The sequence below is a fragment of the Ambystoma mexicanum genome, chromosome 6p (assembly GCF_040938575.1).
Source record: "Ambystoma mexicanum isolate Mex_15411 chromosome 6p, UKY_AmexF1_1, whole genome shotgun sequence".
NCBI lineage: Eukaryota > Metazoa > Chordata > Amphibia > Caudata > Ambystomatidae > Ambystoma > Ambystoma mexicanum.
This window is the reverse complement of record NC_090935.1, coordinates 1,345,857,129-1,345,884,509: the sequence shown is the minus strand read 5'-3', so window position 1 is coordinate 1,345,884,509 and position 27,381 is coordinate 1,345,857,129. Positions and strand designations below refer to the sequence as shown.

Sequence of the window (27,381 nt, the reverse complement as noted above, 5' to 3'; positions counted from 1 at the left end):
AGATAATGAAGGGCGTGCATGCCGCAATAACATAAGATTCCTGGGGGTGCTGATGAGGGTGGAGGGGCCCAGTATGGAACTCTTTCTCGTGCAATGGCTCAACAAATTCTTTGGCCCAAAGAAGCTCTTCACGTTTTTCTCGATTGAGCGAGTGCATAGAATCTCGACAGGACGTACAGTGCCCAGGGTGCCACCACATACAATAATTGCTAGACTCCTGAAATTTCGAGATAGGGATGCCATACTTCAGATGGCCCGGGCCACTGGCCCCATCACCTACAACTGCTACCATATCGGATTCTATCCTGACTGCACCAGGGAGGTCCGAAAGGCTTGTCAATCTTTTTCACTCTATGAAAAAGAAGTTGGTCTAGATCTATAAAATACGCCTTGTTTTTCCCAGCACAGCTCAAGGTGCGCCATGAGGGTGTCACCCACATGCTCTACACGCTGAAAGAAGCATGGGAATGGCTTGAAACTCAGAGGCTCAATAGACCCACGGTTACCGGAAGAGCCACCAGGACGGAAACCAAGAGGCGATCAATCCCGCCCCTGTTTGACTCGATGACCAACAATGACCACTAAAGATTCCCGAGCAGATGGGAGTTGCATGAGGAACCTAACATTGGCGGCCGCTGACCACTTATGTGTGACTCCTATTCTCAGCAGTGGCTGACGCCCTGCAGATAAGTTAATTCGTTGTTTGGTGCCTAGATGGGGCACAGTTTGGGTTACAGGTGCTTCAGGTTGGGGCTGTGGGGTGCGCAGGGAGGGATGCAGGAATTATCATTTTACACCCTGGATAATGGTTTGGGAGATGCTACAGTGGGGGGAGTTCTGGGTATTTTTCATAGTTTGTTTTGTTGGTCGCACAGTTTGCCAGAGGGGTGGGACGCAGTGTACAGGCAGTTAATATGCTGGCTTGCGGCGGGTGAATGTCCAGGCCCAGCAACCCTGAGATCTGAAGGATGGACACTGACCCACAAGGCACATGAGGGACCCCTTGGGAGGAGAATCCCACCCTGCACCCACATGACATTTCCCCAGATTCCAATGGCACATGACTGGCAGCTATCCCTGTTGACATGGAATGTCAATGGATTGGGCTCCAGTATCAAACGCAGACTGGTACTCCATTTCCTCAATACACTCACCTGAGATCGCCCTCCTCAAAGAAACACACCTGGTTGGCATGTAGTGCTGTTCTTTTAAAAGATCCAACTATGCATCAGCCTTTCACACAGGATTTTCTAGAGGGGCAAGAGGGACGATGATTCTCATACACAAAAGGGTCCCATTTCAGTTGGGGGAGGTCCAAGCGGATCCAAGAGGGCGATTTGCGATTCATGGTGGTAACCGGGGACATGGGCGGCAACACATGGGCTATCGTAGCAGTATATGCACCCCCACCACTCACTCTCGAACTCCTAAACGATCTCCAAGCGGTAATGCTTGATAAGCAAGCAGATTTGTGGGTGCTAGGGGGACTTTAATGAGGTGATGGAGGTTTGTAGGGACAGATCTCACAAGGGCAATAGAAACCCTGATCTCACAACTAAACTGAACTCCTTTGCGATAGCGTTTGGGCTGGTGGGGGATGCTACACGCAACAGTATATAGGTTCTCGTTTTTTTTCTAACGCACATGAGTCGCTGTCCCGGATAGACGACTACTTCGTCACACAAGACATGGCACACAGACTGGTGACCGCCACATATCTTGCCAGAGGCATCTCGGACCACTCTCCCTTGTTCATAGCACTAAAGAATGGGCAAACCAAATTTAATACCACCTGGCGCCTCAACGCAAACTACCTTGGTGTCCCTGAGGTGACAGAAGGGCTCTCCCAAAAAACTGTGGAATATTTCTCTCTAAACAAGGGCTCCTTCGACAGCTCAATACATTACCAATAAGATCCAGATCTTGCAAAACAACGCTTTAGGAGCAGCCTTAGGCATTCCTAAGAAAGCCCATATCTCTGACCACAGAAGATCTAATAACTGGCTATCTACGAATGATAAAATCTTTCTCAAAACAGTATCCCTCACACACATGCCTTCACCTAGCTGCCCCTAAATACCTCACAGACAGATTCTCTGGACAATCTGCCATCCGTCCTACTAGAACTACTAATTCCAACCGTCTTATTGTGCCCAGGTATAAACGTACGAAGTCTGGCAGGAGTAGTTTCCCGGTTAAAGCTGCCCAATCCTGGAACTCCCTCCCCCCACCCCTGAGGGCCCACCTACCTTACTCAAGCTTCAGATCACAGGTCATCTGCTTGATCAAGGAGAATGACTACTAACCTCCCAGCATATACTCATCTGAATTTTCTCACCACCTGGTTCTCATTGTCTATACTACCTGTTACGTCTTTATTATGTACCTTGCACCTCTGCCATGTAACAATTTTCTTGCATCTCTTGTACATATTGTCCTTATTACCTCTACTGTATATAAATGTATGATACTGCGCAGCACTATAACCTAAGCTGAACAACCCTCTTGATGTCTTTTGCGCCCGGATACCCCTGGGTCTGCCGCGCACTACAAATAAATAAAACTACAAACTACAAAACTATAAGGCGGTACTTCGGAGGGGAAGCTCTTTTCCTTGTGTAGGCCCACTGTTGACAGCACACTTGTGAAATGTAGGAGGCAGAGGAGCTGGCATCTAGGGCAGAAGAACTGTTCCTAGACTTGGGGTACCGACCCTCATGCGAGGCCCTCATCAAAGTGCAGGAGGCCCTAAGGAATGTGGCGTTGGACAACGCAAGGACAGCCTATGCACTCAGATACATGAAACTGGGGACAAAGCCCAGAAAGCCGTGGCGTGGTTGGAGAGGAGAGACGGGAGCGGGGGGCACATGTGGGCTATATGGGAGACCGGAGGGGAGCTGCTAACCGATGACGCTGTGATTGCAGAGGCATTTGCCACCTTCTATGAACATCTTTACTCCCCCCAGGTGATGGTGAGAGAAACAGAGGGCCCTCACAACCTTGATTCAATCGTGATCCCCCGGATGATTTCCTACATCTCAACCTACAACCAGTGAGAGACAGATTCGGAACTGATTTGGTCCACTGGCAATCCCTCCCACTAACATTAATGGGCAAAACGGCCCTTTTTAAAATGTCGACACTCCCGAGATTCTTATGTTCTCCAAAACTCCCCATCCCCAAAATGATCTTCACATCAGTGGATAGCATCCTTCGGGGCCTCCTATTGAGGGGGATAGAGAGGGACAATCTTGCATAGCCCTCAAAACCCTGCAACGCTCATTCTAGGAAGGGGGAATTGGTCTACCCTGTCTCTGCACTTACTACTGGGCAGCACAACTGGGAGTGCTGAACGACTGGATTCACGGGGACCTGGGGCTTCCACATATAGGGGTAGAGACTGGGAACATGGGAACAAACACACCACTACAAGTGTTATACACAACAGAAAAGGAGACAGCAGATATGCCCAGGATGACGCAACACATCTGCCAAACCTGGATAGAGGCTCACCACCACATTGGATGGAGCAGGAGACCAACACTGGGCCAACCTTTATGGAACAACGTGCATATTGCTGAAGTCCTTTAAAATGGGTCACTTTGCGAGGTGGGAAGAGCATGGGATACGCACTCTGGTACAGGACAGACACCTTTTGGGGCTATGCAGGAATTGTTTGCGCTGCCCACTAGAGAACACTATTGACACTTACAACTAACACACGCCATTTGCGCGCAATTCCCCATGACGGCTGAGGTCCCAAAATGCTCCCCCTTAGAAGACAACATTCTTCATGCCATAATCCCGACAAAGGTTACATCTACACTCTACCAGGTATTTACTGCTTTTGTGGCCCGGGAATTATCCCAGCTCTGTGAAAAATGGGAGAGGAAGGTGGGCCTGTTGGAATCGGAGGAATGGGTAGAAGCACTAATGTTCCCACAAGATATAGGAATAGATGCCAGGCTTTGTTCAGTACAATATAAAATACTGCATCAGGCCTACTAGTCCCGCGCAGGGATGGCAAGGTGGGATGCAGCAGACAACAGACTTCCTGAGATGCTATAGGGTACCTTATTCCACATGGTGTGGAGGTGCGATATAATACAGGACTTCTGGCGTACACATTTCCGCAGGATCTCTGGTGTACTGGGGTCCACAGTTCCACAAAACTCGAAGCTAGTACTACTGGGAATCTGGGGGTTGGAAGGAGTGGAATTCACCAAACATGAAAATACATTTCTGTCGGTGTCAGTGGCATTGAGACTGGGAAGGAGACTTACTGCTGCTATGTGTGGCTCTCCAGACAGGCTGAGCTTTAGTCGCTGGATCAATGAAGTGGACAGATGTGCATCCTTAGTGAAACAAATCTACAATGCCAGGGGTTGCCCTGGGAAGTTTCTGAAGGTCTGGGGGAAATGGACAGGAACTTTGAACATTTAACATTGTAACGACCTAGCAGGCGCTAAATCCACTATATCCTGGAGCGCAGTAGCTCGAGGCACTCATCCCCTGCTGACTTGAGTCATGCACACAAGTATTCTTATTACTGTCTTATGACCATTGATAAGTTGTACCTACGCAATGCGACCTTTGTTTTTGTCCTCTTTTCTCACTGGTTCTTTTTGGTAAACAAACTGATTTATAAAAAAAAAAGAGAATGGGGAATTAGTAATAAGTGAATTTTTTTTTTTTTTTTTTGAGGGTCCCTGTTGGATCCCTATAGCAATCCACCTTAGTGTCCGGTTATGTATCCCATCTCCTCTTAACATCTAATTAATTGTAGGTTGCTATGCGCCTCAACTCGCCAGCTGCTCTAGGAGTGTGAGGGGTTTCCACTGTGGACAGTGGCTGACCCAGGATAAGTGCTCTCCCAGGTGCTACATGTGTAATTGTAACAATACAAGCATTCATAAAGACAGTTTCTCAGTACCGACAGTATTGGGGACTAGTCGGTTTCCCCATAAGAATGAGAAAAACGGGCAAGGGAAGTAAAGCACAAGGCTTTACTTGCCTCCAGAATGTCAGGACAGGGCTCAAAACAAGGGACAAGAAAGGTGGGGGGGGGGCGTCCCCTAGGACTCTAGGGAGGGGAAGGTGCAAAAAGAAAATATTTCCGAACAAACTGTACCCAATTTAATATATTGCACTCGCAAGTGCCCTGTTGTGTTTAACATGGAATATCAAAGGCCCCAATGTAATAAGTCTGTAAAGTATTTGCTTACCTAAATATGCCTCACATCAAACTAGTTATGCTGCAGGAGGGTCACTCTGGGTTTACTAAGTCATGGGAAAACTCACTAGTTTGCAAGCTTTTCTTCTCACATTAGTGGGGTCCTTATGCTTAGTTATTGGTGACTGTAGTGCCGATGCAACAGAGTACATGTTTATCCAAACAGATTTGTTAGTCTCTGGAAAAATGGCTGGGTTTGCTTTTACACTAGAGAATGTATATGCACTGAACTTTGATTCCCCAAATTGTTTTCTTACTCAGTAAATGTCCGATTTCCTGACCACCAAATTTCTTATAGAAGGGGATATTAATACGATTCTTGAACAACCTTGATAGGGCCTCAGTAAGTGCAAGGGCACATTTTGTCTGCAGAAAATACCTTGGAATATCCAGGGCCCGTGGAAAAAGTTGATCTCTGGAGACCAATTCATGGCCTAAACCACGAATACATCTTTTACCCAACCATGCATGATCTGTATCCAGAATAGATATGTTTTACTTCTCCAGCTGTACTACTGTATACATCATGATACACAATTCTGACCTGTGTATTACAGAACCACTCCCAAATGCTGTTAGTTACACCTTGCCAGCAAACTCCAAACACTGAGTTGTTGGAGGCTCAAGGCAGAATCATTATCTAATTGTGCCTCTAAATCGGGGTTGCAGAAGGGAGATCTCTTCTAACAAGAGCCCAGTCAAGAAGGTTGCGACTTGTAAGGTCATGCTACAATGCAGTTATATAACTAACGAGGCGACAGTACTGCAAGCTATCTGGAACAAAGTCTGAGGTTGAGTTGTGCAAGCTTGGAGGCGGAGCTAGAAAATAGGTCAAAGAGAAATCTCTAGTTGCCATTTGCCGAAAGCTGCACAGGTTTGTGACCTAGCCTCCAGAGAGACTAACTTTTATGCACAACAGTGTCTGCCAAGTAATATGGGGCAGGTCATCATCCAGCGAGTTTCTCGCAGAGACTATAAAGCAGTATGTAGGTAGAACGAATGTAGAGACCATGCAGAGACTGAAAGGTAAGGTGAGCATTTCCACGTGAATCGTTTTTCTACCATTATCTGAGACTTTACTGCACTAGGATGGACGTTACCACCAGTAATGTGTTCCCCTGCTGGGATTCAGGGGTGATCCTTCAACCCTCTGGGACACCTCTGCAGCTCCCTTTCATAGCTGGAGAGTGTCACATGACTCAAATGATGGCAATGTCTCCACATAAAAGAACCCCACCATCATTAACCAGGCCATAGGGGGGCAGATTAGAAAAGAACACAACATCTCAAGGAATCTTACCACCCCCACCCCCCCTGGTTTGCCGAAGGAAAACCTGGAGTGTGAAAACCTCCTTTGTTACTGGAACCAGAAAAACCTGGCAAAGGAGAGCCAACCCACAGGATCTTTTCCATCACCAGGCAAGATGGCACTTGGGAACCCACATTTGTCTGAGAAGGGAAGGTGGGGGGAGTAAAGCCCTTCAACAGGACACCCCATTTCTACAGTCTCTCTCTCTCCAAAGGAGATTGTAATGATAAGCCTGACCTGAAGAAAACTGGAGAAGGCCAAAAGCAGCTTCAGGGGAAGGTAGCATTCAGCAGCTGACTGGGCATGAGAGCTGCAGACGGGCAGGAAGAGCAGACTAGTATAAACCAATATGGCTGCCCCAGCATCTTATTGCCTTACTCTAAAGCCCACTGCCAATCACAGTAAATCCCTCCCCGCCTGTCATAGCTACAGCCTATTGTTTTGGAGCCCATTCCAGAGGAGAGGCCAAGACCTATACAATAAGCTGCAAATCCCTGAGGTATGTGGGTTGCTGAAAAGGTTTGCAGACTAGGTGCACAGTATGGCGAGCTGGTAGCATTTTGGATGGGAGAAGGGGGATGGAGAGAGAGCTGCTTTGGCATCTGAAGGCAGGAGAGGAGGAAGGGGTGTGTAGGAAGGTTTAACAGTGAGGTCTTGGAAGTGGCAGGAAGAAAGATTGCCATAAGAACAGGGTGGAGGAGAATTGATGCAGGAGTTTGGGAGAATTAAGGGGGAGGTGGGAAAGTTATCTGAGGATATTGTGGAACCTCAGAAGGTGGGAGAGCTGTTGGGGGAGGTTGGAGCATTTAAGGAGGGGGTAGCAGTATTGTCAGAGGGGATTGGCAGTGTCAAAGGAGTTTAGGAGGTTGTTGGAGGATGACAAGTTGGGGATTTTTTTTTAAGTACCGGAAAGCCTCAGTGGGTTCAAGCCCAGAATGAGGATCTGGGATATCGGAGGGAACCCACAGTGTGCGGAGGCACATGCATGCTGTGTGCCAACAAGAAGGGCAAACCCAGTTGAGGCACTAGGACATATGTAATAAAGGGGACTATATGGTTGGGCCTGTCTGCCAAGTACACACCCTGCTACCCTGGACCATCAAGACCGGCACACCTGACGAAAGGGTTCAGCCGCCCTGTATCTAAATGCCAGGGAACCAGTTTGACTCCCACCATTTGTACACACTGTAGATAATTATTTTAGACCCCCTCAACAATCAAAATGCACCTTCAAACATGCTAAAGTGGACAGAGACTCCACAAAGAGATCCGCTAAAGAACTTGGAAGAGACATCAGTTACCTTTCATCCACCCTGCTTGTTATTTTGGCATTAACCTGCGCATAATCCCAAATAAACCAATTTGTACACTTCATTTCTGAGAGTGTCTTATCTATGGTCTGTCACAATGACCACTGGGATAAACAGATTTCTACATGTACCTGGACAAGGATGTGCTAGTTTAGCCTGAAAGCTGGAAGACTGTGATTGATCAAATGGAGCATTTAGTACCTCCCTCAAAGAAGTGACGCAATAAAAGGCGTTACCACTAGTATCACTTACTGCTCTGATGGAATACCTATCAACTTTTACAAATAGTTTGCCCCTTTGTTTGTTTTCGGTAAGTGTACTAAGAGTCCATGGTGGACTATATACTCTGCTCCATCACAAGCAAAGCCTACAAAATACTCCTGAAATTGGTTATTAAGGATGGTCTGAAATGCTAGTCATAACCACCCCTGTAACTAGTAAGTATGGACAACATTGCCAATGATAGTCCTTGCTCGTCTTGCTGGACCAATATAGTTTTGTACCAGACAGTTGCTCAAGTAGTAGTTTGTCATTTATATAGTGCCTTTTACCCATTAGTATGGCCTCAATGTGCTTGTAGCTGGAATGCCCTCGGAGAATGGAAGTCCAAGGTATGGTAAAATTGTCAGCAGGATTAGAATGCTGTGTGCATTTTGAAAAGATAGGTGGTTGGGTGGGCAGGCCGAGCTACAGTAAGCTACCCATGAAAGTCACACATGTGGATGGGTGCTGGGGTGGTCTGGAGAGTGCGCAAGCGGAAGAGACTGTGTCCAGCTAGACTGAATGTATTGGTTGTAGGTCGTCACAGCTTTCTAATGTACAGAGGTGCGTAGTCTTGCCTGCAGCCGATGTCCACTGAAGTAGTGCATGAATAAGTACCTTGAGGCTGGGGTGGAGCCTTGTCTCTGATCTAGCTGTGTGATCGGATAGTCTGAGTGTTGCCTGTCTATTAGACAGCCTTCTAAGCGCAATAGACGGGCTACCCTCAAATCTTTCAAGTGCAATCTTAAGGTTACCTGCATATATCCTCTATGTGAAATTAATTGGCTGTCCTTGTAGATCTTCCCAGCGTGACAGGCGAACATCATGAATCTTCTAGGTGCAATACCAAGTCTAAGTGCAGTAGACAGGCTATCCTAGTTAATCTTCAAGCACCATAAAACAGGCTATCCTCATACATCTAAGTGAAGTAGATGGGCTACCCTCCGCTTCTAGGTGCCATAGCCAGGCACTCCTAATAAGTCTACTACTCAAGCTTTCTTCAGGCATATATTTGCTACAGTAGCACAAATACAAATGTCCCAACTGTGGCTATGCTACTTGATACTGAAAAGGTCTCTTATTCTGTAGAATGCTCTTTATATTTAATTCATTAAGATGAATGGCAGTTGGTGGTCACTACAAAGTCTACTGTTCAAGGATCCAGTTGCTGGAGTAATCAAATGTGGCTTTGCTTCTGACCTGTTCCCATCGTGTAGCAGTCAGGGTTGTGGCCTTTCCCTGATCCTTTTTTGCTCTCATTAATGAGCCCTTAGTGTGCTTCCTTCAGTAGGATCATGCACGCTGAAGCGTTTTGTTTTTCAGTGTGTTGATATATTTATATGCAGGTTAACTATTTTATATGCAAGACAACTACAGATCAATATAGCTGCCACCTATATTAGAAGTCCATATATTTGGCGTAGTTCTCTGGCCTTATCAGTTGAAGCAAATCTGAATTGTTTCCATGGTTGGTTGCCACCACTAGAGTAAGTGGATTTGGGGTTTTAGGTGATGCCTAGTTCAGTTTATCTGTGTAAGCAGGTTTCGAATGGATTGTGCCCTCTTTGATATCTTCCATCCAGCCTTGGCTGCTTCAGAAACTTTTTTTTCTCAGCAGCGGGCACTGTGCGTTGTCGATTTGTGCCCCTTGGCGGACTCTGTCCACAGTCGAGCATGACGTCACCGACTCATATATATTTTATGTCGAGTTGTTTTTCAAAATGTCAACTCCAAAAATTGGCTCTTGTCTCTGGTGCCTGGGAATCAAGTACAAAAAGGAAGACTGCAGATCCTGTCAGGCATTGAAGGAGAGGAAGGGAAAACTTGCTGTCGGTAGGCCCCCTTCAAATCCCCATCGACTCCTTAGAAGAGGTCTTGTGATAAGAGCTCAAGGGGTGAGCCAGCACCATGAAAGTGCATTCAGAAGCGCTCGCTGTCTGGAAATAGATCACATCAGTCTTTATCTTCGCCCTCCCAGAAGTAGCCAAGAAGAGGCATAGATCGAGCTCTTCGTCCTTTGACTCCTTGCCTGATCAGCAAGGTCGTTTTTTTCAGGTAAGTCAGCTTCTAAAGCCGAGTGGGAGGATTTCTGCCTCTGAATGTTGAAGATATTTGAGAAAGCAGCTTCTCCCGCACCTTCAAGAGAGCCGACGAAGAGCTTGGACCCTATCGAGCCTCGTAAGGCTGAGAAGGTGTCTAAAAGGTTTTCTGCTCATGCACCCTCGAGCCAGGGCACACAGCTGTCAACCCCTCAAAGACTCAGAACTTTGAGAAAAGGAGAAGACTAGTCTTCACCCTTCGACTACCTCAACGGGTCTCGGGTCAGGGACTTTGGCTTTGCCATCGTCATCGACTGAACCCTCGAAGGTTTACAATCCTCAGCCAAGAAGTGACTTTTCTCAATGTCCTCGGTTTGTGCAGAAGATGAAGCTTCTGAACAAGACACTCCATCTTTTGGCCTGGAATTTGAGAAACCTAATGCTCCTGATGCTTTCATTTCAGAGGAGTCTAAGCACCATCTAGTAGACTCATTGAGGGATGCAAGTGACCTTGACACCTCTCCTGAGGTGGAGTTAGCCAATCCAGAGCCCTCTGCTTATGCAGATGCCTCTTATAGGGCACGTAGGAGATGGGGAAACAATATTTAGGTTGGTGGAGGCCTGTTGAAGTTTGAGCAGTATGACCTAACTGATCATTTGTATAAGGGTCCTCAGAAGGATCCCATCCTACCCTTTCATACTGCTTTAAAAAAAAAAACGGTGATAACCAATTGGGACGCTCACAGGGAAGTATAAGCCTTCTTGTGTGTATCCAGACTTCCTGTCTAAACATTGTCACCTGACAGTTTGGTCACCTGACAGTTTGGTAGTGCAGGCTGCCACCTCATCCAGGGCTGCTGCCTACACCACCTGACGGGGATGACAAAAGATTTGACACATTGGTTAAGAATTTTCTCTGCCAGTAGCATGGTGTTAAATTCCATAATGACACTTGTGCTCTGGCCAAGTTTTCCTACACACTATGCGATGTCATAGCTATGGCTGCGGGCCAAATTCCAGAAGGGATTGAAGGGGATGGTGTCTAAACATCATTAAAGATGGAAAGGAGGCTATGTGCGTGTCGCAGTCTGGGCTTGATACAGCTGACTGTCAGCTGGGCGATGGCAGCCAGTACTGTTTAGCACAGGTTCACTTGGCTGCGGAAATCTGGATTTGCGCCTGACGTTCAGGCTAGATTGTTAAACGTGCCCTTCAATGGCTCCCACTTGTTTGGCAGCAAAGGTGATGAGAGTTTAGAAAAATGTCAATCATCTAAGGCAGCAGCAAAGTTGCTAGTTGCAGCAATTCTGCAGCAGCAAACCCTCTCAGCTCCTCAATCATGGAGGGACGATCCTTTTGATATTCATTTTTCGGAAAGACACTGGGTCAGGCCAATCAAAGGGGCCAGAGAACACTTCCTCGTGGTAGACAAGGTCAAGATGGAAAACCACACAAGCAGCTCCAGCCTCCTTGCCATCAGCTGCCACCACAGCTACCCCAAAACCACTGAGGCTTTGGTCCACAGGACCGTAGTGGGGAGCAGGCTGACTCAGCATTTGGAAGAGTGGCAGGACATTACTTCAGATGCTTGGACCTTTCAAACTATAGCCCAAGGTTACTGCCTCTCTTTCGTAAGAAGGCCTCCCGATTGTCCACTGGGAAGTCACTTCCGCAGGGTTCCGGATCCGCTCCTTGCCATCCTACTGGAGAAATGTGCCATAGAGCCGGTGCCTGTGGCAGAGAGGAACCAGGGGTGGTGCTCCCTGAACCCTTTTCATCCCTGAACAAGACTGAGTATTTAGACCCATCTTGAAATTGAGGCTTGAACATGACAGATCTACTCCAGGTCCTGAGCAAGGTTGTGCAGGATCTCCTGTGGTGGGCCTGCAAGGAGAATGTGTTGAAGGGGGAGCCTTTTGGCAACCATGTCTGGGGATAACAGTAGTTACGGATGCCTCCCTCACAGGTTGGGGAGCCCACACCAGCAATCTGACAATCAACAGTTGCTTGTCTCCATCGGAGTCCAAACTACACATCAACCTTTTAGAGCCGCAGGCAATCTGACTAGAGCCGATTGCCTTTCTGCCCACTGTACGGGGAAAAGAATGTGCTGATAATGATGGACGAAGCAGTGGCCATGCATTACCTCAACAAAAGAGGGGGTTTAGATCACTACCACTGCAGAGTCAATGCAGCTCTGGTTTTGGGTACTGCAAGAAGGAATCTCTCTCGTAGCTGTTTATCTGGCTGGAGAGGAGAATACGGCGGCTGACGCTCTTAGCATGCAGGACAGTCTCTCACGTGTGAGCTAGCTCAGGAATTCCTTCAAGAGATCTTCACCCTTTGGGGAACCCCTCAAGTGGATCTGTTCGTGGCCAGTCTCAACAGGAATTGCAATCTGTTCTGCTCCAGGGAATTGCATCTGAGAGGAGCTCTGGGGGGCGCGTTTGTAGTGGACCCAGGGACTTTCCGCTGGCAAAACGTAGGTTGGCAATTGCATGGAAAAGCCCTCTGGGCCTTACGCTGGCACAGTGGCTGGCCGATGCACAGAGATGGGTAGCAGAACAGCGGTTAGTGCAAGCCCTGGGGAGGCGGGAAGGGAGTGAGAGCAAAGGACTTGCATGGATCATGCTTCTGAATGATTTACAAACTTCTGCTGATCGACCCCCACCGCCCCCCGTCCCCCCACCCTTCCCTGAAGCACAGGTAGCATCATGCATTGGAAGGGCAAGGGAACAATGGACAGACCATCGACACCTAAGAGACGTGGTCCAGAAGACCATGAGCAGGCATGCGGGGTGGTGTGGACCTCATTGGCCATTTGGCAAGGGCTGGGGCATGGGTTGGGGGAGGGGAGGATGTGGTTGCTTCTGTTATTTGAAAACATTTAATGAAGAGATTTAGCAAAAAAATAAAGTATCCTCAATGGTAGTGTTGGCAACATATAAAATATTCCCTTTTTTTTTTTAACTGCACTGCCAAACTATCTTCTCTACTGAAAGCAGAATTTACAAGATGTGTGAGCTGGCAAGCTCTCCAGGTTGCAATGGGATCCACTCAACTGAAGAGGGAGGGGGCACTCTGGAGTACCCAAATTGGAAACCTATTATTTAGTGGCTCTCTCACCACACACTATCTTTGTCATGATCACTCGATCAATGCCCAGAATGTAAAGCTGGAAAAAACACAATAGACCTCCCCATCTTCAGAGCTGCGCTCCTCTGTTTCGATTTAAGAGTGGGGACCCAAATAATTTTGTGGCTACCATGTTGGCTTGCAATAGTTAAATGAGAGAGATCTACAATATGTAGCCTCTATATTTCTTTCTGGACAGTATTCTAGGCCTTGCATTTAAATTTGATTCTGGCAATTTTAAAAAAAAAAACGAATGTTAATTTTATGAACTTTGATTTGTTTATACATTAATTTATGTCTTGAACATGTCTTTGAGCTTGAGTGCCCCTTGTCTGTTCACTTCATTTCTTTTATTTGGGTGGTGAATTGGCAGTGTGCCTCACCAAGGTTTACAGAAAATTAATTCCTGCGATATGTAACGATAGCTGCTTCTATTTGCAAGGGGATTTCAGCCCGATCTAGACTAGCGCTAAAAAAGAGGCAAGGCAAAGGTTTATTTAAATAGCGGTGACTGTTTTGGAGATGACCATTGAAGATTTGTGGCATACAAAATGTATGCATTTTAGGTGTCTGAACTATAAGCATATTAACTTCCTTCACCAGATGGACTTGCATCCCTTTGCATAGTTAAATTTGATCCAACAGCTACTGGACCATGCTCGATTTGTTAGCATAATGTTTACTTTTTCCATCTGTCTTGGGTATGTATGCCTGTTGAGATGGATTTCTACAATATGACCTGGTGGACTGATTATAGAAGGTCACCCTAGTTCTGATGAACAGGGATACACTGAGAGGCTAGCCAAACCCAATCAAGATAAGCGTGGAGAGTGGGTCATGGCTTAGTCTGAGGAGAAAGTGAGGGGTGTTGGGGATTCACAGTGAGGCACACCATAATTCATGTTAGAAGTACAAAAATACTATATTATGGTCCCAAGACACACTAGAAAAATTAATCAAGTAGTATCACACAAGTTATCAAACATACATCCATTCACCTTAGGTTTGTAGACATGCATACAATATCTTTTTAGCAGAAACAAGGTATGTAGTGATGCTGTAGGGATAACCCAGTTCACAAGAACTTTATAAGTCCAAGTCCTATGTTGTGTTCGGCCTTGTTCCCAAAAGTCACAAAGCTTCTTCTAGGAGAGGGGACAGATGTAGGATGAGTGCTTTTGGTGGCAAAAAATGTTCTAGAAGACTTATCAATATTACAGCTTTTGGATCAAAAAATCAAAAAGCGATGGAATAAACCAAAATGTATTCTACAGTTTATAATAAGGGAGACTGGGACGGCTGAATGCTTTGCGAGTACTCACCCCCCCGACTCTGATTTTCCCAAGTGTCTAGGCAAGTCGACTGGGAATCGCAGGAAGTAGGTTTTCATGTGTTGGATCCAGTAGAAGATGTTAAAGAGCTGTGGGTGCAACGATCCTTCCGGTAGTGTCCAGCAGCCTGAGTGCAACCCTTTGCAACGATGAAATGCAGCAGCCACCGATGCAGTCCTCTTCAGGACACTGCCAGACAGGGGAAGGCTGGTTCCATCGACAGTCACTGCACATGGATGACAGCAGGCGTCTCTCCACTTGTGCTTGAAAAAGACCTTCCTGGACAGCACCCCTTGATGGGATTGCCAGGATGGCTACGTGTCACAAGCTGGCAACCACCAAAGTTCTGGATGTCGACGCAGAACAGTGACGCTTCTGTTGAGGTACCCCATTGGAGAGCTTGTCGGTCCACCGTGTGATCCAGGGACGATTGCGAGGGCTCAGGATGGCTTGATCTCGAGAAGGCAGAGTGACTGATTGGTCTCACCAGTCCAATGGTTGAAGCACCAATGAGGGCCTTCGCAGATCATGTAGTCCAGCAGGGCTTCACTGGGCCAAAAGCAGGAAGTGATGCCAGGCCTCTTCGGGAGTCATCCACAGATCTTCAGTCAGCTGATCAGAAGAAATGACTGCATTTCTTCTGATCAGCTTCTGAGAATGGCATTGCCACTCTGAACTCCCGCTCCGCTGTCAAACATTCCTCTATCTGCCGCCTTCTTGAAGAACTTGACCTCGATGTCCTTGGTCTCACTGAGACATGATTTACGGCCAGCTCCGTCACCAGCTTTGACACACTCCTACCTGATGGCTACAAGATCCTCTCCGCGCCCAGGCCCTACCGCTCTGGTGGGGGTGTAGCCCTTATCTTCCCTGAGTGGATTCCTGCCTCTGTCACTCGTACGCAGGCCTACTCCTCTTTTGAATGCCTCGTCTGCAGGCTTTCTCTCTCCCCTAGCCATTCCCTTACAGTGGCTACTATCTATCGGCCACCTGGTCAGATTTCTTCCTTCCTCTCTGAATGGGCAGACCTCTCCTCCTCACTCCAGGCCTCTACCACTCAACTCCTCCTTCTTGGAGACTTCAACATCCAATTGGATGCCTCATGTCCTCCTTCTGGACTCTTTCGCGACCTCTGCGACTCTCTCACTCACCATTCTCCCCTCTGGCCCGACTCACTCTGCAGGGCACACTCTCAATGTACTGATCTCTTCAGACCTTCCCCTCTCTGTCCCTCTCTCCACTCCTCTCTCCTGGAGTGACCACTTTCTCCTATCCTCCCACCTCACCCTCCCTAACCTGCAGGCCAAGCCTCCTCCTTCACTGCCTCCCACCTTCTCGGTCATCCGACCCATGAAGCGTATGTCAGTTGAGGCTTTCGCCGCCACCTTCTCACCCCCTCCTCTCCCTCTGGCTAACTCTCACCCTGACACAGCCCTCTCCACGCTCCACTCTTCTATATCTGATACACTTGATATCCTTTCCCCTGTCACGAGAATCTGCCTGAAGCCCAAAGCCAAGTGCAACTCCTGGTATGACTCGGTCCTCGTCACCCTAAACCGCAGCTGTAGGGTGACCGAGAGGAAATGGCGTGCTTCAAGTTCATCCTCTGACAAACTGGCCTGCTGCAAAGGCAATATCGGCTCTCCGTCCTCACCAAGAAGAGAGCTCATATCCAAGCCTGCGTCTCTGCGGCATCTAACAACTCGGCTGAACTCTTTAAAATCTGCAAGGAACTGGCCAATCCTGCCGCAGTGTCTACCTCTCCTGTCCCTTCCCAGGGCCTCTGCACGGCTCTGGCTTCTCACTTCATTTCTAAAACTCAGGACATCCTGTCCTTACTCTCCTCCTTTCGCCTCCCCCTTCTACTCCCTGCTCTTCCTCTGGCCCTTCCTCTGCCACCCCTCTTCCCTCCTTCTCGGTCTTTCCCCTTTTCTCTGCAGACAAGGTTTCTAGACAAGTCCGAACTATGAAAGTCTCGTCGAAACAGGTTCACCCCTGTTCCTCCAAACTATCAAGGACCACATTGACTCCCTGGCTCCTGCCCTGGCTGATTTCTGCAACCACTCCTTCGCCACTGGAGTCTTCCCTTCCTCCCTAAAGCACTCCCTTGTGCACCCTCTTCTAAAGAAACTCTCTGCAGACCCCTCCTACCCAGCTAACTATCGCCCAATCTCCATCACTCCCTTCCTGGGCAAGCTCCTGGAGAAACTGGCCATCTCCCAGCTCAATCTCCACACTGAATCTGTTGGTCGACTTCATGACCATCAGTCTGGCTTCAGAGCTGCCAGAAGCACAAACTGCTCTCCTGAACATCCGTGAAGACCTGCTCACCAACCTTGACTCTAATACCCAGTGCGTTGTCATCTTGCTTGACCTCTCTTCTGCCTTCGACAGTCAATCATGTCATCCTGCTCAACCGCCTGCGTGATAACCTGGGTATCGCTGGTCAGGCTCTGGCGTGGCTGACTTCTTTCCTCTCCAAACGACCCACCCAGGTCCAACTGGGGTCCTTCCTCTCAGACATCTTTTTCTCTACCTGTGGTGTCCCCCAGGGATCCAACCTCTCTCCCTGGCTGTTCAACCAATACCTGCCACTCCTTGCCCACCGCATCACAGCTCTCTGTCCCAACTTTCAGTGCTATGCGGACGATACCTTGCTCATCTTCAGGCTACCCTCGGCCTCCTCCTCTCCTTCCCTCATCTCCGACTGTCTGTCTTCCATCCAGGAGTGGTGTACCGCCAACGACCTCTGCCTTAATGCCAGTAAGACTGAGATTCTACTCATCGGCACACCCCCTCCCTCATTCCCTGCAGCTCTCTGGCCGGCATCTCTTGGGCCTCTTCCTACTCCCACTTGCAAGGCTAAAAACCTTGGGGTCATCTTCGACTCTGCTCTCTCCTTCTCCTCTCACATCTCTGAAGTCTCTAAGAAGTCACACTACCAGTTGCACCTCCTTAGAGGTATCCTTCCTTTCCTCCCCCCAGAAGCTCACGGTCTCCAGAGCCCTGGTTCTCTCTAAGCTGGACTATTCTAACCGCCTCTATCTAAATCTACCTGCCTCTATCCTCCGACCTCTTCAACTTATCCTGAACAGGACTGCATGACTTGTCCTTGGCCTCAATCCCAGTGAACGTATCTCTCCAGGACTGAAATCTCTGCACTGGCTCCGAGTGGCTGTGAGGATTAAGTTCAAAACCCCCTGCATTGTACACAAGGCGTTCTGGGGTCTGGGACCGCAATACCTTCAACTCTCTCTTCCTAAATATCTTCCTTCTCGAGCTCTTCACTCATCCGCCTCAAACTCCCTCAGTGTCAGTCGCTTCTCGAAGCAACGAGTTGGTGGAAGATTACTCTCTTCGGCTGGGACCTCTCTGGAACAGCCTTCCTGCTTCCCTGAAACTCTAGGAGAACCATCTCCGGTTCCTGAAACACCTCAAAACCTTCCTCTTTGCCTCTGCTTTGTCTCCCCCTCTCCCCTGCTGATTTTCTGACTGAAACTGCTCGGGTTACCTGGCCACCCTCTCTGATCTCTGGCCTAGGTCCCGTCAATTTGCCCACTTGCACTGCCTCCCTGGCAACCCTGCACCTGGGGACCATTCTGTATCCCTACAGTCCCCCAGTAGCACTTTTGTCTGCACTTCCTTGCACTTGCCACCAGCTGGCCGTTATTTATTCTTATTTATCCCATTTTTTCCCCCCATTTTCTGCACTTCCCCTCTCCCTTCCCCTGCACACTTTTCCTTCCCCCCTTCCCATGCACTTGCACGATCTGAATGACACTTGGCCTAGTAGGATCTTTGTCCCCTGCCCTTGTCCCCCCCAACCCCCCACCTTGTTGCGCCTTGAAACACTTGTGTATAGGCGCGTTATAAATATCATATCATCTTATCAGAAGTCCTCTTTTCCTAAATCCTTTCCTGAAGCAAGTCCAAGCCTGGGGTGGACTGGCAAGGGGAATGGCAAAGGTGCAATTCTTCCCCAGTCTGGCTGGGCTGTTGCCCCATGGGCTAGATCTCCAAAATATGGAGAAAAAATAGAAACATCCCTTCAGAATCTAGCCTCCCACAAAGGAACCAAGTGTTGAAAAGCCTGCTGATTCTGTGCAAATTAGAGTGAGGCATTCATCTTGATTTTAGCAATGCTGTAGATGTGTCTGGATGCCCCCCCACATATGCTTTAAATTATGTAGTAATATTCACTGTATAATGCTGATACTGCTAAAGTATAATAAACTGAAGATCTGTTTTGGCTGTCGTGCTCTGTAAAAAATATTGCACAACCTGTGTGCAGCTGTGTAGGTTTATCACTACAGCTGGACGTTAATCGATATCTTAAAGTAGGTGTGCACCCCCTCTCTGGTGCAGACTTTGCATGATGGCCTGCTCTGGGCAAAAGACACCTGTAGAGCTGTTACCGACCAACTTTAATCCAAACAATTTCTGGTCCTTCCTTACACATTACCTATGGTCTAAATCGGCTGAAAGTGATAGTTCATAACTGTGCTGTGTCAATAATACTTTCTCATGGTCTTTGTATGCAGTGGCTGCTTGTCTAACACTAATTGGTACAAGAATCGTGCTGCTTATCACAGTGATATGCTATACTGGAAATCAATAAGTATAATGTGAAAAAAAACGAGATTGTCTGTTTTGACAAGCCATCAACTGTGTTCGGCTATTTACAAGCTCCTATTTATTTTTCAGGTGACTCAAATCTCCCAGATATGGGGTTGGCTGAGAAGAGCCCGCTGCAATGTAAGGAACTTTTCCCAGAGGAAATACTTACACCAGAAATGCCTACAACGCTACCTAAAACATGTAAGCGACCGTGCAAGCACGACTGTTGTGAGGATGGTACACAAAACAGTTTGCCGAACAAGAAAATTAAATTGGGTATTTGTGAGTCCGAAACTCATTGCATGGAAGGAAACCCAAGGAATGACTGCTGTTCTGGTGAATTAAAACACACCAAATCAGAAGCTCAGCAGGCTCTTTGCTCGAAAGATTCAGAAACATCATTTAGTGGTCAGAAATTCATCACTCCTATTCAGGCCCTATTGGCTAAGAATTCTGGGAACAAAGTGACCTTATCAAATCAGCTGATGCCTAACTTGTGCAAAAACATAAATCATTCTGAAATTTCAGCTGTATCCTCTGCAGAGTCCAGCCCAACAAAATCAACTTTCTCTGCTAGTACTAGGAATCCATTGCAAGTAGTTTACAAAATGCCAGGTGGACAGTGTGTTCCAGTTGATTTACAATCAAACTCTGTGAAGATTCAAGTGCAACCTGTTCTTGACCCTAAAACTGGAGAAAAACGTATGCAACAAGTTATTATTTTGCCTAAAAACTTCTTTCTCCAACAAAAAGAAGGTACATCTGCCTTTAAAGAAAGTCTGCCTTTGCAGCTGAAATCTGCAGAGCAACAATGTGCACCTTTCCCTCAAGCTACAAATGTAGATTCTTCCTTTTCTTCAACTTTTCTTCGAGAGGATCTTTTGCACTTACCTAGTTCTATGGTTAAAAAAAACTTTGCACATTTAGCAACATTGGGCCATCCAGTCCTTTCACCTCCATCACCAAAGCCAGTTCAATCCGCCTCACAAACACAGGCAAACCTAAGCGAAATTAGTACAATTACAACTACAACATTCCCCATATCTTCAACCTTATCCAGTGTTTCCACAGCTGTTCTGCCTTCAATCTCCTTGGCAACATCAAGCGATGATTCAGGTAATTTAGTTGTCACTACAAATGAAACCGTACAAAAGGCCAGTAATTCATCAGAAATAAATCAAGAGCTAAAAACTATTTGTATCCGGGATTCACAATCGATTCTTGTCCGAACACGAGGTGGTAATACTGGTGTTGTAAAGGTACAGGCAAACCTGGGGAAGTGTTCAACGAACAGTCTGACTACAAGTTCAGTTTTTACTTGCACACCTCAGACGCAAGCCTTTTTGTTACCAAGAGTCACAACATTACCATGCTCTACTGTGTCATCTTTACCGGCCACAACTACTATGTCTACTGTTTTACCCTTTGCGCAGTCTACTGTGTCCCAGTTTTCCTCATCTCCATCTGTTTCTAGCCCCGCAGGTTTAAATCCCCTTATAGGGAAACACGTGAAGCTTGCAACAGGTCAACCCAGTGCTAAAAGCTTTGGTCACCTTGTGGACAAGAATATGCATTCACATAAATTCTTGTCTTCCAGTACACTGTCAAATTCGTGGTTACCAACAACTTCATGCACTTCACTTGCTTCGATAAACGCGGCTGGAGCTTCTTTGGGCTCTGTGGATTCTGTCTGCATGGGACAAATTAGAAGTGTTGTGAACCCCCCTGTCGCACCTACTCCATCTGAAATTGTACATAAGACCGACAAGCAACACACTGTTAATGAAACTGCTAATCCAGGTAACGTAAATGTAATCAGCGGAGCTCCAGTTCAAAAACTTTTGATAGTTACGCCTCCTGGTATCGCACCAAGCAATCCTGCAACAGTCGGTACCATTCCCACACCAACCTCCAGCGCTGCTGCACCACAAAAATTTGTTTTCCTCAATACAAACATTTCAAGTGGCTCCTCGGTTGGTAGTGTTGCAGCAGAATCAGCTAAGCAAGTCCTACCTTCTGTTCTTGGGAAAGCATTTCTTAACACATCCGAAAAGCCCCATCTTGTCCTAATACCATCGACTGCTGGGGCACCAATTAAATTGACTCCATCGTCTGTTTCCCAAGTTAAGGAAGTGAAAATTGGACTAAACATTGGACAGACTATTATAAATACAACTGGATCAGCACTAAATGTTCCACCTTTTAACCTATTGCAAAATGCACCTTACAGAAGGACCAATGACAACCCAAATAAAGGTTTTGTCTTGCCCGTGACGGCCAGTAATTTAGTTCCACTGTGTACGATGAACCAAAATACGTCATCTGCTAACGAGTCAGTTGTTGGAGTAAGAGAATCAAATAGTTGTACAGGAACTACTGTGAATACATGCATTGGCTCTATTTCAGCCACAAAGAGTAATGCTTCAATTGCAACACCAAATACTGACCTGCTTAATCATGGAAATGACAGTGGTCCCCGAATTTTGCCTTTTGTAGGTAATCGTCTTTGTACTCCTAACAGTGTGGCTATATCTACAGTAAAAACCAGTCATCTTGCATCATCTGTATTGATTTCCACTACGCAATCTGCAATGGCTCCTCAGAGTATTCCAACAACCTTGTTCCCAAATGTAGTTTCCCTTCCTGCTTCAGTGACAAACGCTCAAAAGAATTTGGCTCCCATGCCTGTGCCATGCGTGCCTTCTCCAAAAGGACAGCCACAGACATTGCTATGTTTGCCGCCCCCAGGCAATGCAGGATCATTGATAACTAGTTCAAACATTCAAAAACCTCAAACTATTGTTCCATCTTCTTCAACCAATGTAAGCAAAGTAATTGGTATTTCTAACTTTGCTTCTCTTCCTCCTTCCACAAACAATGCTCTACTTCCTTGTAGTTCTGAACCAGGGGTTTCCTCAGTCATGCAGCCTACAATAGTTTCACCTTTCACCAATCAGGTAGGTCAATTTGGGGAAAGCTGTGTTCAGCAGAAAATAGTTCTGAATACCAGTACACCTTTAGCTCCTGGAACACAGATTATGATAAACGGCACTCGGTTTGTAGTTCCACCTCATGGACTTGTTGCTGGAAGCCATGTGCTCCTCATATCAACTAATTCAAGACAAGGACCACAATTGGGTAACACCACCCAAGGTGTACAAATGCCTCTTAATAATTCAGCCATTCCCAATAACATACAAGGTAGCGTCTCTTGGCAACTTCCAAAGCATCCACTGAAGAGCTCTACAAATATCGGCAGCTCTCTCGGGACTGCTGTTACTCCCCCAAATCATTCAATTCTGCATGTTGTGAATACAGTGGGCAGAGCATCTGCAGCGTCTACTGCAAACATAGTTGCTTCTATACCAAGGCCCAAGTCAACCCCTGTGGCTAAAACATCTGTATTCCCTCCAATGCATGGTTGCAGTGCTCAGTTGCCAAGTAGCACTTCAACATTGCATTTGGATTCATCTGTAAAAAAGCTGTTGGTTAGCCCAGAGGGAGCCATCTTGAATTCTATTAATACTTCAATTACTCAATTTTCACCGCTTCCTCCAGGTAGCTTTCATGTTGTAGATTCTCCCAATAAAACGTTGCCTACACTATTTCCCACAGCTCTCTCTTCTGGCTCGGATACTGTGAACATTGATGCCTCCTGAGCATACATTTGGCTGACTGAACTTTATAAATATTTTCCATCTTTCTATTTGGAAGAAATCGTTTTTCGATAAGACTACACTGTTGAAACAGTATTTGATACATAGTTAACTTACTATAGACCTTTATGGTTGGTTACATTGTTTTTACTATGGTAGAGAGGGTTGTTTAGAAGCAGCGAACTTCCGTTTTGTTCATTGTTTTTTAATATTTCATACATGTATCTGAATTGGATAATATAAAAGAAGTTAGTTTCGTTTTAGCATAGTCTAGCATTTTGCACATTATCAACCTATTTTCTCTTAACATTTGAACATTGTTGCATTGTCTAGAATCTTCTTTCTACATTTGTAAAAATTCTGTAAAAAAAGAAATATTTATGCATTTAAAATGCAAAATTTGTTGTAAAAATTGTAGATATTTTCAAAGCACCAATAATATGTTCTAAATATGTATAAAGGATAATGTCTTATTTATGTTTTGTTTACATAATGTATAGTTTTTTTAAAGTATTTTAGTAATTTTTGACCAGTGTACTGTTTAGTCACAATGCAGGCAAATCTGCATGTAATAAACCAGGCCTCTGTACCGCTTTGTCTTGTGCGGTTTTCAAGAGTGGTCTATCTGTTAAAATCAATGTAAAAAATGCCCGTACATGAATTCAATGTATGAATGACGGCTCAGACTGCCAAACCTGCTGGCCAGGTGCATAAGCCTACAGGTTGAGGCCAGATTATATCAATGGTGGGCATTTGCCTAGGTTACACAACCTACAGACCTGCTCAATCTACGGCAGTTCATTTTCCTATACCTTACAGTTTGGGTAACAATGTAACAACTCTTTCCTAAGAGCATCTCTCAATCTGTGTTTCAAGATTTTGCTTTCTTTTTTGGAGATTGCGATCTTGCTTGATGTTTCAATGCAGACATTCTTGTCTTCCTTTCTGATCCTCACGTCTGGCTGGTTATAAAACTTGGGATAGGTCTGGGCTTCAGATCCCAGAAGGTACAGATTGCCTGCTGGCCCGTGATTATGCCGGTCCGATAGCACGGCGAGTAGATTGCTCGCTTTGACATCTGTGCAGAGCCTGCTGATGCAGGTTCCAATCCCGGCAGTGCCAAACTCAGCCTTTCATCCTTCCGAGGTCGATAAATGAGCACCACACACCGTGGGTAATAATAAGCAGCGCTCAGATACCTGAGGGTTTATACCGCTATGTAAATGCTAAATTATTATTAATAATATTATGATTCATACTTGTCACTCTGCTACTTTATAGATGGGGAATCTCCCCATTCCTCCCTACTTTGTTGTAAAGTGCCTTTTAGTTGAAGTGCTGCGTGAAGTGCGATTATTTTGTACTTCACACTAAAATGGTACATATGAGGCTATATTTCTAGTGGTCTCGCATTAATTGATCCATTCTTCTGAGGCCCACTCTAATCGTCTTAATGGTTGGATGAAGGTTAATCCTCTGCCAGACATCCTAGTGTCTTTTGCATAACACTGGGAAAATCTATGAGGTTTCCTCGGGCCCGGAGGTGCTCATGTATTTGGGCCAAACCGGGATGGGCCCAAGGTGCTGCTGGTTTGGATCACAAACCATCCTTGATACTGCATACTAAATTTAATCCAAACATTTCCCTGCTCAAAGGTGACTCAAACTGCTGTTATTGGGCTCTGTAATGAGCTTGGTTCCATATACACCAATTAGTCATTCACATCCTCATGTGCCCTGCCCCCATTCCGTCAGTCTTCTGGGATGTAGTCCCACCAGAGATGGGACTAAGCCTGTTACATAGCAGAAACTGCAAATGTGAATTGCAAAACTGGGCTGCATGCACAGAGGCAATCCCAAATGGCCTCTGACTTTACCCACCAATCCTTTTCTGATAGCGACGGGGATGCACCTATATTTCGCATGTGTGTTTTCTCTTTTTTTTCGTTAGCTGTTGGTTGTGGCTTGTCTCTAACCCCTGCTTTAGGCCTCTTGCCCATCGCACTTTAAGGGTGCTGCTGCGCGTGTCTTCAGTGGTGGTAGGACATTTGTTCAATTCCCCGAGCCACATTTATGTAATTTGAAACATTAAAAAGGGAGCCTTCTTGGTTTCCAATTTTTCTGCAGCACTCGCCAACGTGATGAATCTGCACCTTCCTTCTGGTGTGAGTGACTGCTCAGGGCCGTTTACACTAACCACTGTACTACCATGGCAACCATGAGACTCCCCGTTTAGGAACTAAAGCAGGTATCGTGGCAACCCAGGATCCTCCGATACCTTGTACCAGGACAAAACACTTGTTGGCACTGAAACACCCAAAGGTCACTGGAACAGGGGCTAATTCTGGTGCTCATGCAGAGTACCCTTTACAGCCTGATTCACAGACCGTTTTTCAATGGTATTGCACCATTACAAAAAGCTCTGTGAATTAGCCCCTTCGTGTCTACTACCAGAAAATATCGAGGGCCCCTTGCTCCTAGTAACGGGTCATGAAGTGCGGGTTCTAAGAAACCTAAGCGCTAGACTGGGAATATCAGTAAACCCTGAAGGAATTCTTTTCAGACCATGCAAGTGGTTTGGAAGATGACATTGCTTTTCCCTCGACAGACGATGAACCAACCTTTACACATTCATGCCCAAGAACCGTGACCCTTTGGAATTTCCCTTCAGGACTTCCTTCCACCCAACAATTGGTGATGTGGCCAGCAGCATTGTCCCCTCCTACAGTGATACAGTTTCTTGCTGCCTCCAACAGTTACTCAATATCCTTCTCCCCAAAATTACCTGTGCTACCCTGACTTTGGTATATTTACTTAATTGCTTTGCTTATGGTCTTTTATGGCCTCTTGTGATTTTCCGGCCTGTGGCAGACCTTGTGGCACCCACCTCCTCAGAGGTGTGGTAGCTGTAGTTTGCTGAAACCTCCCCACACCACCACTATCTCCACCATCCTGCGCAGAGTGTACGTCACCTTTGCTCCCAGTTTCCACTGAGAAGGGTGACCTGGCAAACTACTTACCCAGATGTCCCTACTTTAGATAAGGCATTTCATAATAAGGTTTGATGGGATTTGTTCAAGCGAGAAAGGAAGAAATAATGTATGTGTTTTGGTGAGATTGCATACAATTGTATAATGTCTCGGGGGTACTGAGCCGGCATCGGAAATTATATTCTGTGACGGGAAGGAAGAAAATGGTTTGTCTAGGAGGCATACCACCTCACTCACCTGCACAGAATATCAAGATAAGTTCTTTCTACCTCTGATCGTGGACTAAGCAATATAATACCGGATCCTCGACTTATTAGTAGTGTGTAAATAGAACATTGAGTAAACCTATAGATAAAACTAACACTTGTAAACCTTTTTTCGTAATTATTAATGTTGTACATCTATCGTTACCAGTGCATAAACTGTTTTTCTTTCAACTTCAGTTGTACTAAACCCTAGTTGCAATTATTATTCATATTCTATAAGACAGAATTATGAAGTTCACATTTTTTTGGATGTATTGCTGCCTATCTCGGGGATGACACAGAAGAAAAGCTTGTTTATAATGTATCTATCTCAAGGCTATGGATCACTTAAATGCAATGGACTATGGCTGCTTCATATAGTGAGATTTCTTTCTCCAGCTTTGGGTCTTTCATGGATTCACATGCTCATGAATATTCCCCATTGTCCGGCTGGTAATCTCGACATATTAAAGCAGTTTAGCTTTAAAGCTTAAAACTGCTCATCACTTATATAGCCTATTGCTGTCACTTTGGGTCATACTGCCCCAGCCATTGAAATTAGTCCTCCTTAGCTCCACCTTAAGTGGCCATTTTCATATTTTTACTGCATGTTTATATTGCTCCTTGAAATATCGACTCTTGTCCTATTTTTAAGATGCATTTTTTGAATTTTCTTCAAGATCAGTCACTTGAGTGACTACTGGTTACAGGGTCCCGTTACCGGTGTAGATCCAGACCATCGACTGATCTGATCACCCGCTTGAGGTCCTCTCTCCATTTGAGGCATTCAGCTCGCTGCAATGGGGGAATGCCACAAAGAGACTTTTCAAGGCCTGGTCCAAGTGTCGCCACAAGAACGTGTTTGTGGATGACCAGCATGAGATGTGCCTGTATTGCTTGTGTCTTGACCACGATATGGACAACTGTTCCATTTGCCAGCCCTCATCAAAAACTCGAAAGGATCGTCATTGAAAGTTGGTGACTTGGCTGGAGGAGGGTGACATGGCCTCTGTCTCAGCCTCGGTTCGTAGTCCTGCGTCTACCAGGGTTGGCAGGCCTTTGGAGCAAACTCACTCTTCTAAGGGGTCGATGTCCCTATTCCCCTGTCTGCCACATCGACTCTAGTGTCAACCGCTCCATCCACGGCTCTGTTCACAACTACTTCATCTACAGCGATGACTATTGGACCACTGTCTTCGTCTCATTCTTCAGAAAGGCAAAGTCTGTTGATGTCAACCACGACAACCCTGTTGAC

At 46.3% G+C, this 27,381-nt stretch overlaps 1 protein-coding gene across 4 annotated transcripts in view; it reads left to right on the top strand.

Moving 5' to 3' along the window:
- Positions 1-23,480, top strand: part of BRD10 (bromodomain containing 10) — a 653,586-nt gene extending 630,106 nt beyond the window's left edge. For all 4 annotated transcript variants that reach the window (XM_069626025.1, XM_069626024.1, XM_069626027.1 and 1 more), the window contains one exon: positions 19,323-23,480. In XM_069626025.1, the coding sequence (XP_069482126.1) occupies positions 19,323-22,894 (3,572 nt within the window). In that variant the 3' untranslated portion in view covers positions 22,895-23,480. The remainder of the gene's footprint in view (positions 1-19,322) is intronic.
- The last annotated feature ends 3,901 nt before the right edge of the window (positions 23,481-27,381 follow it).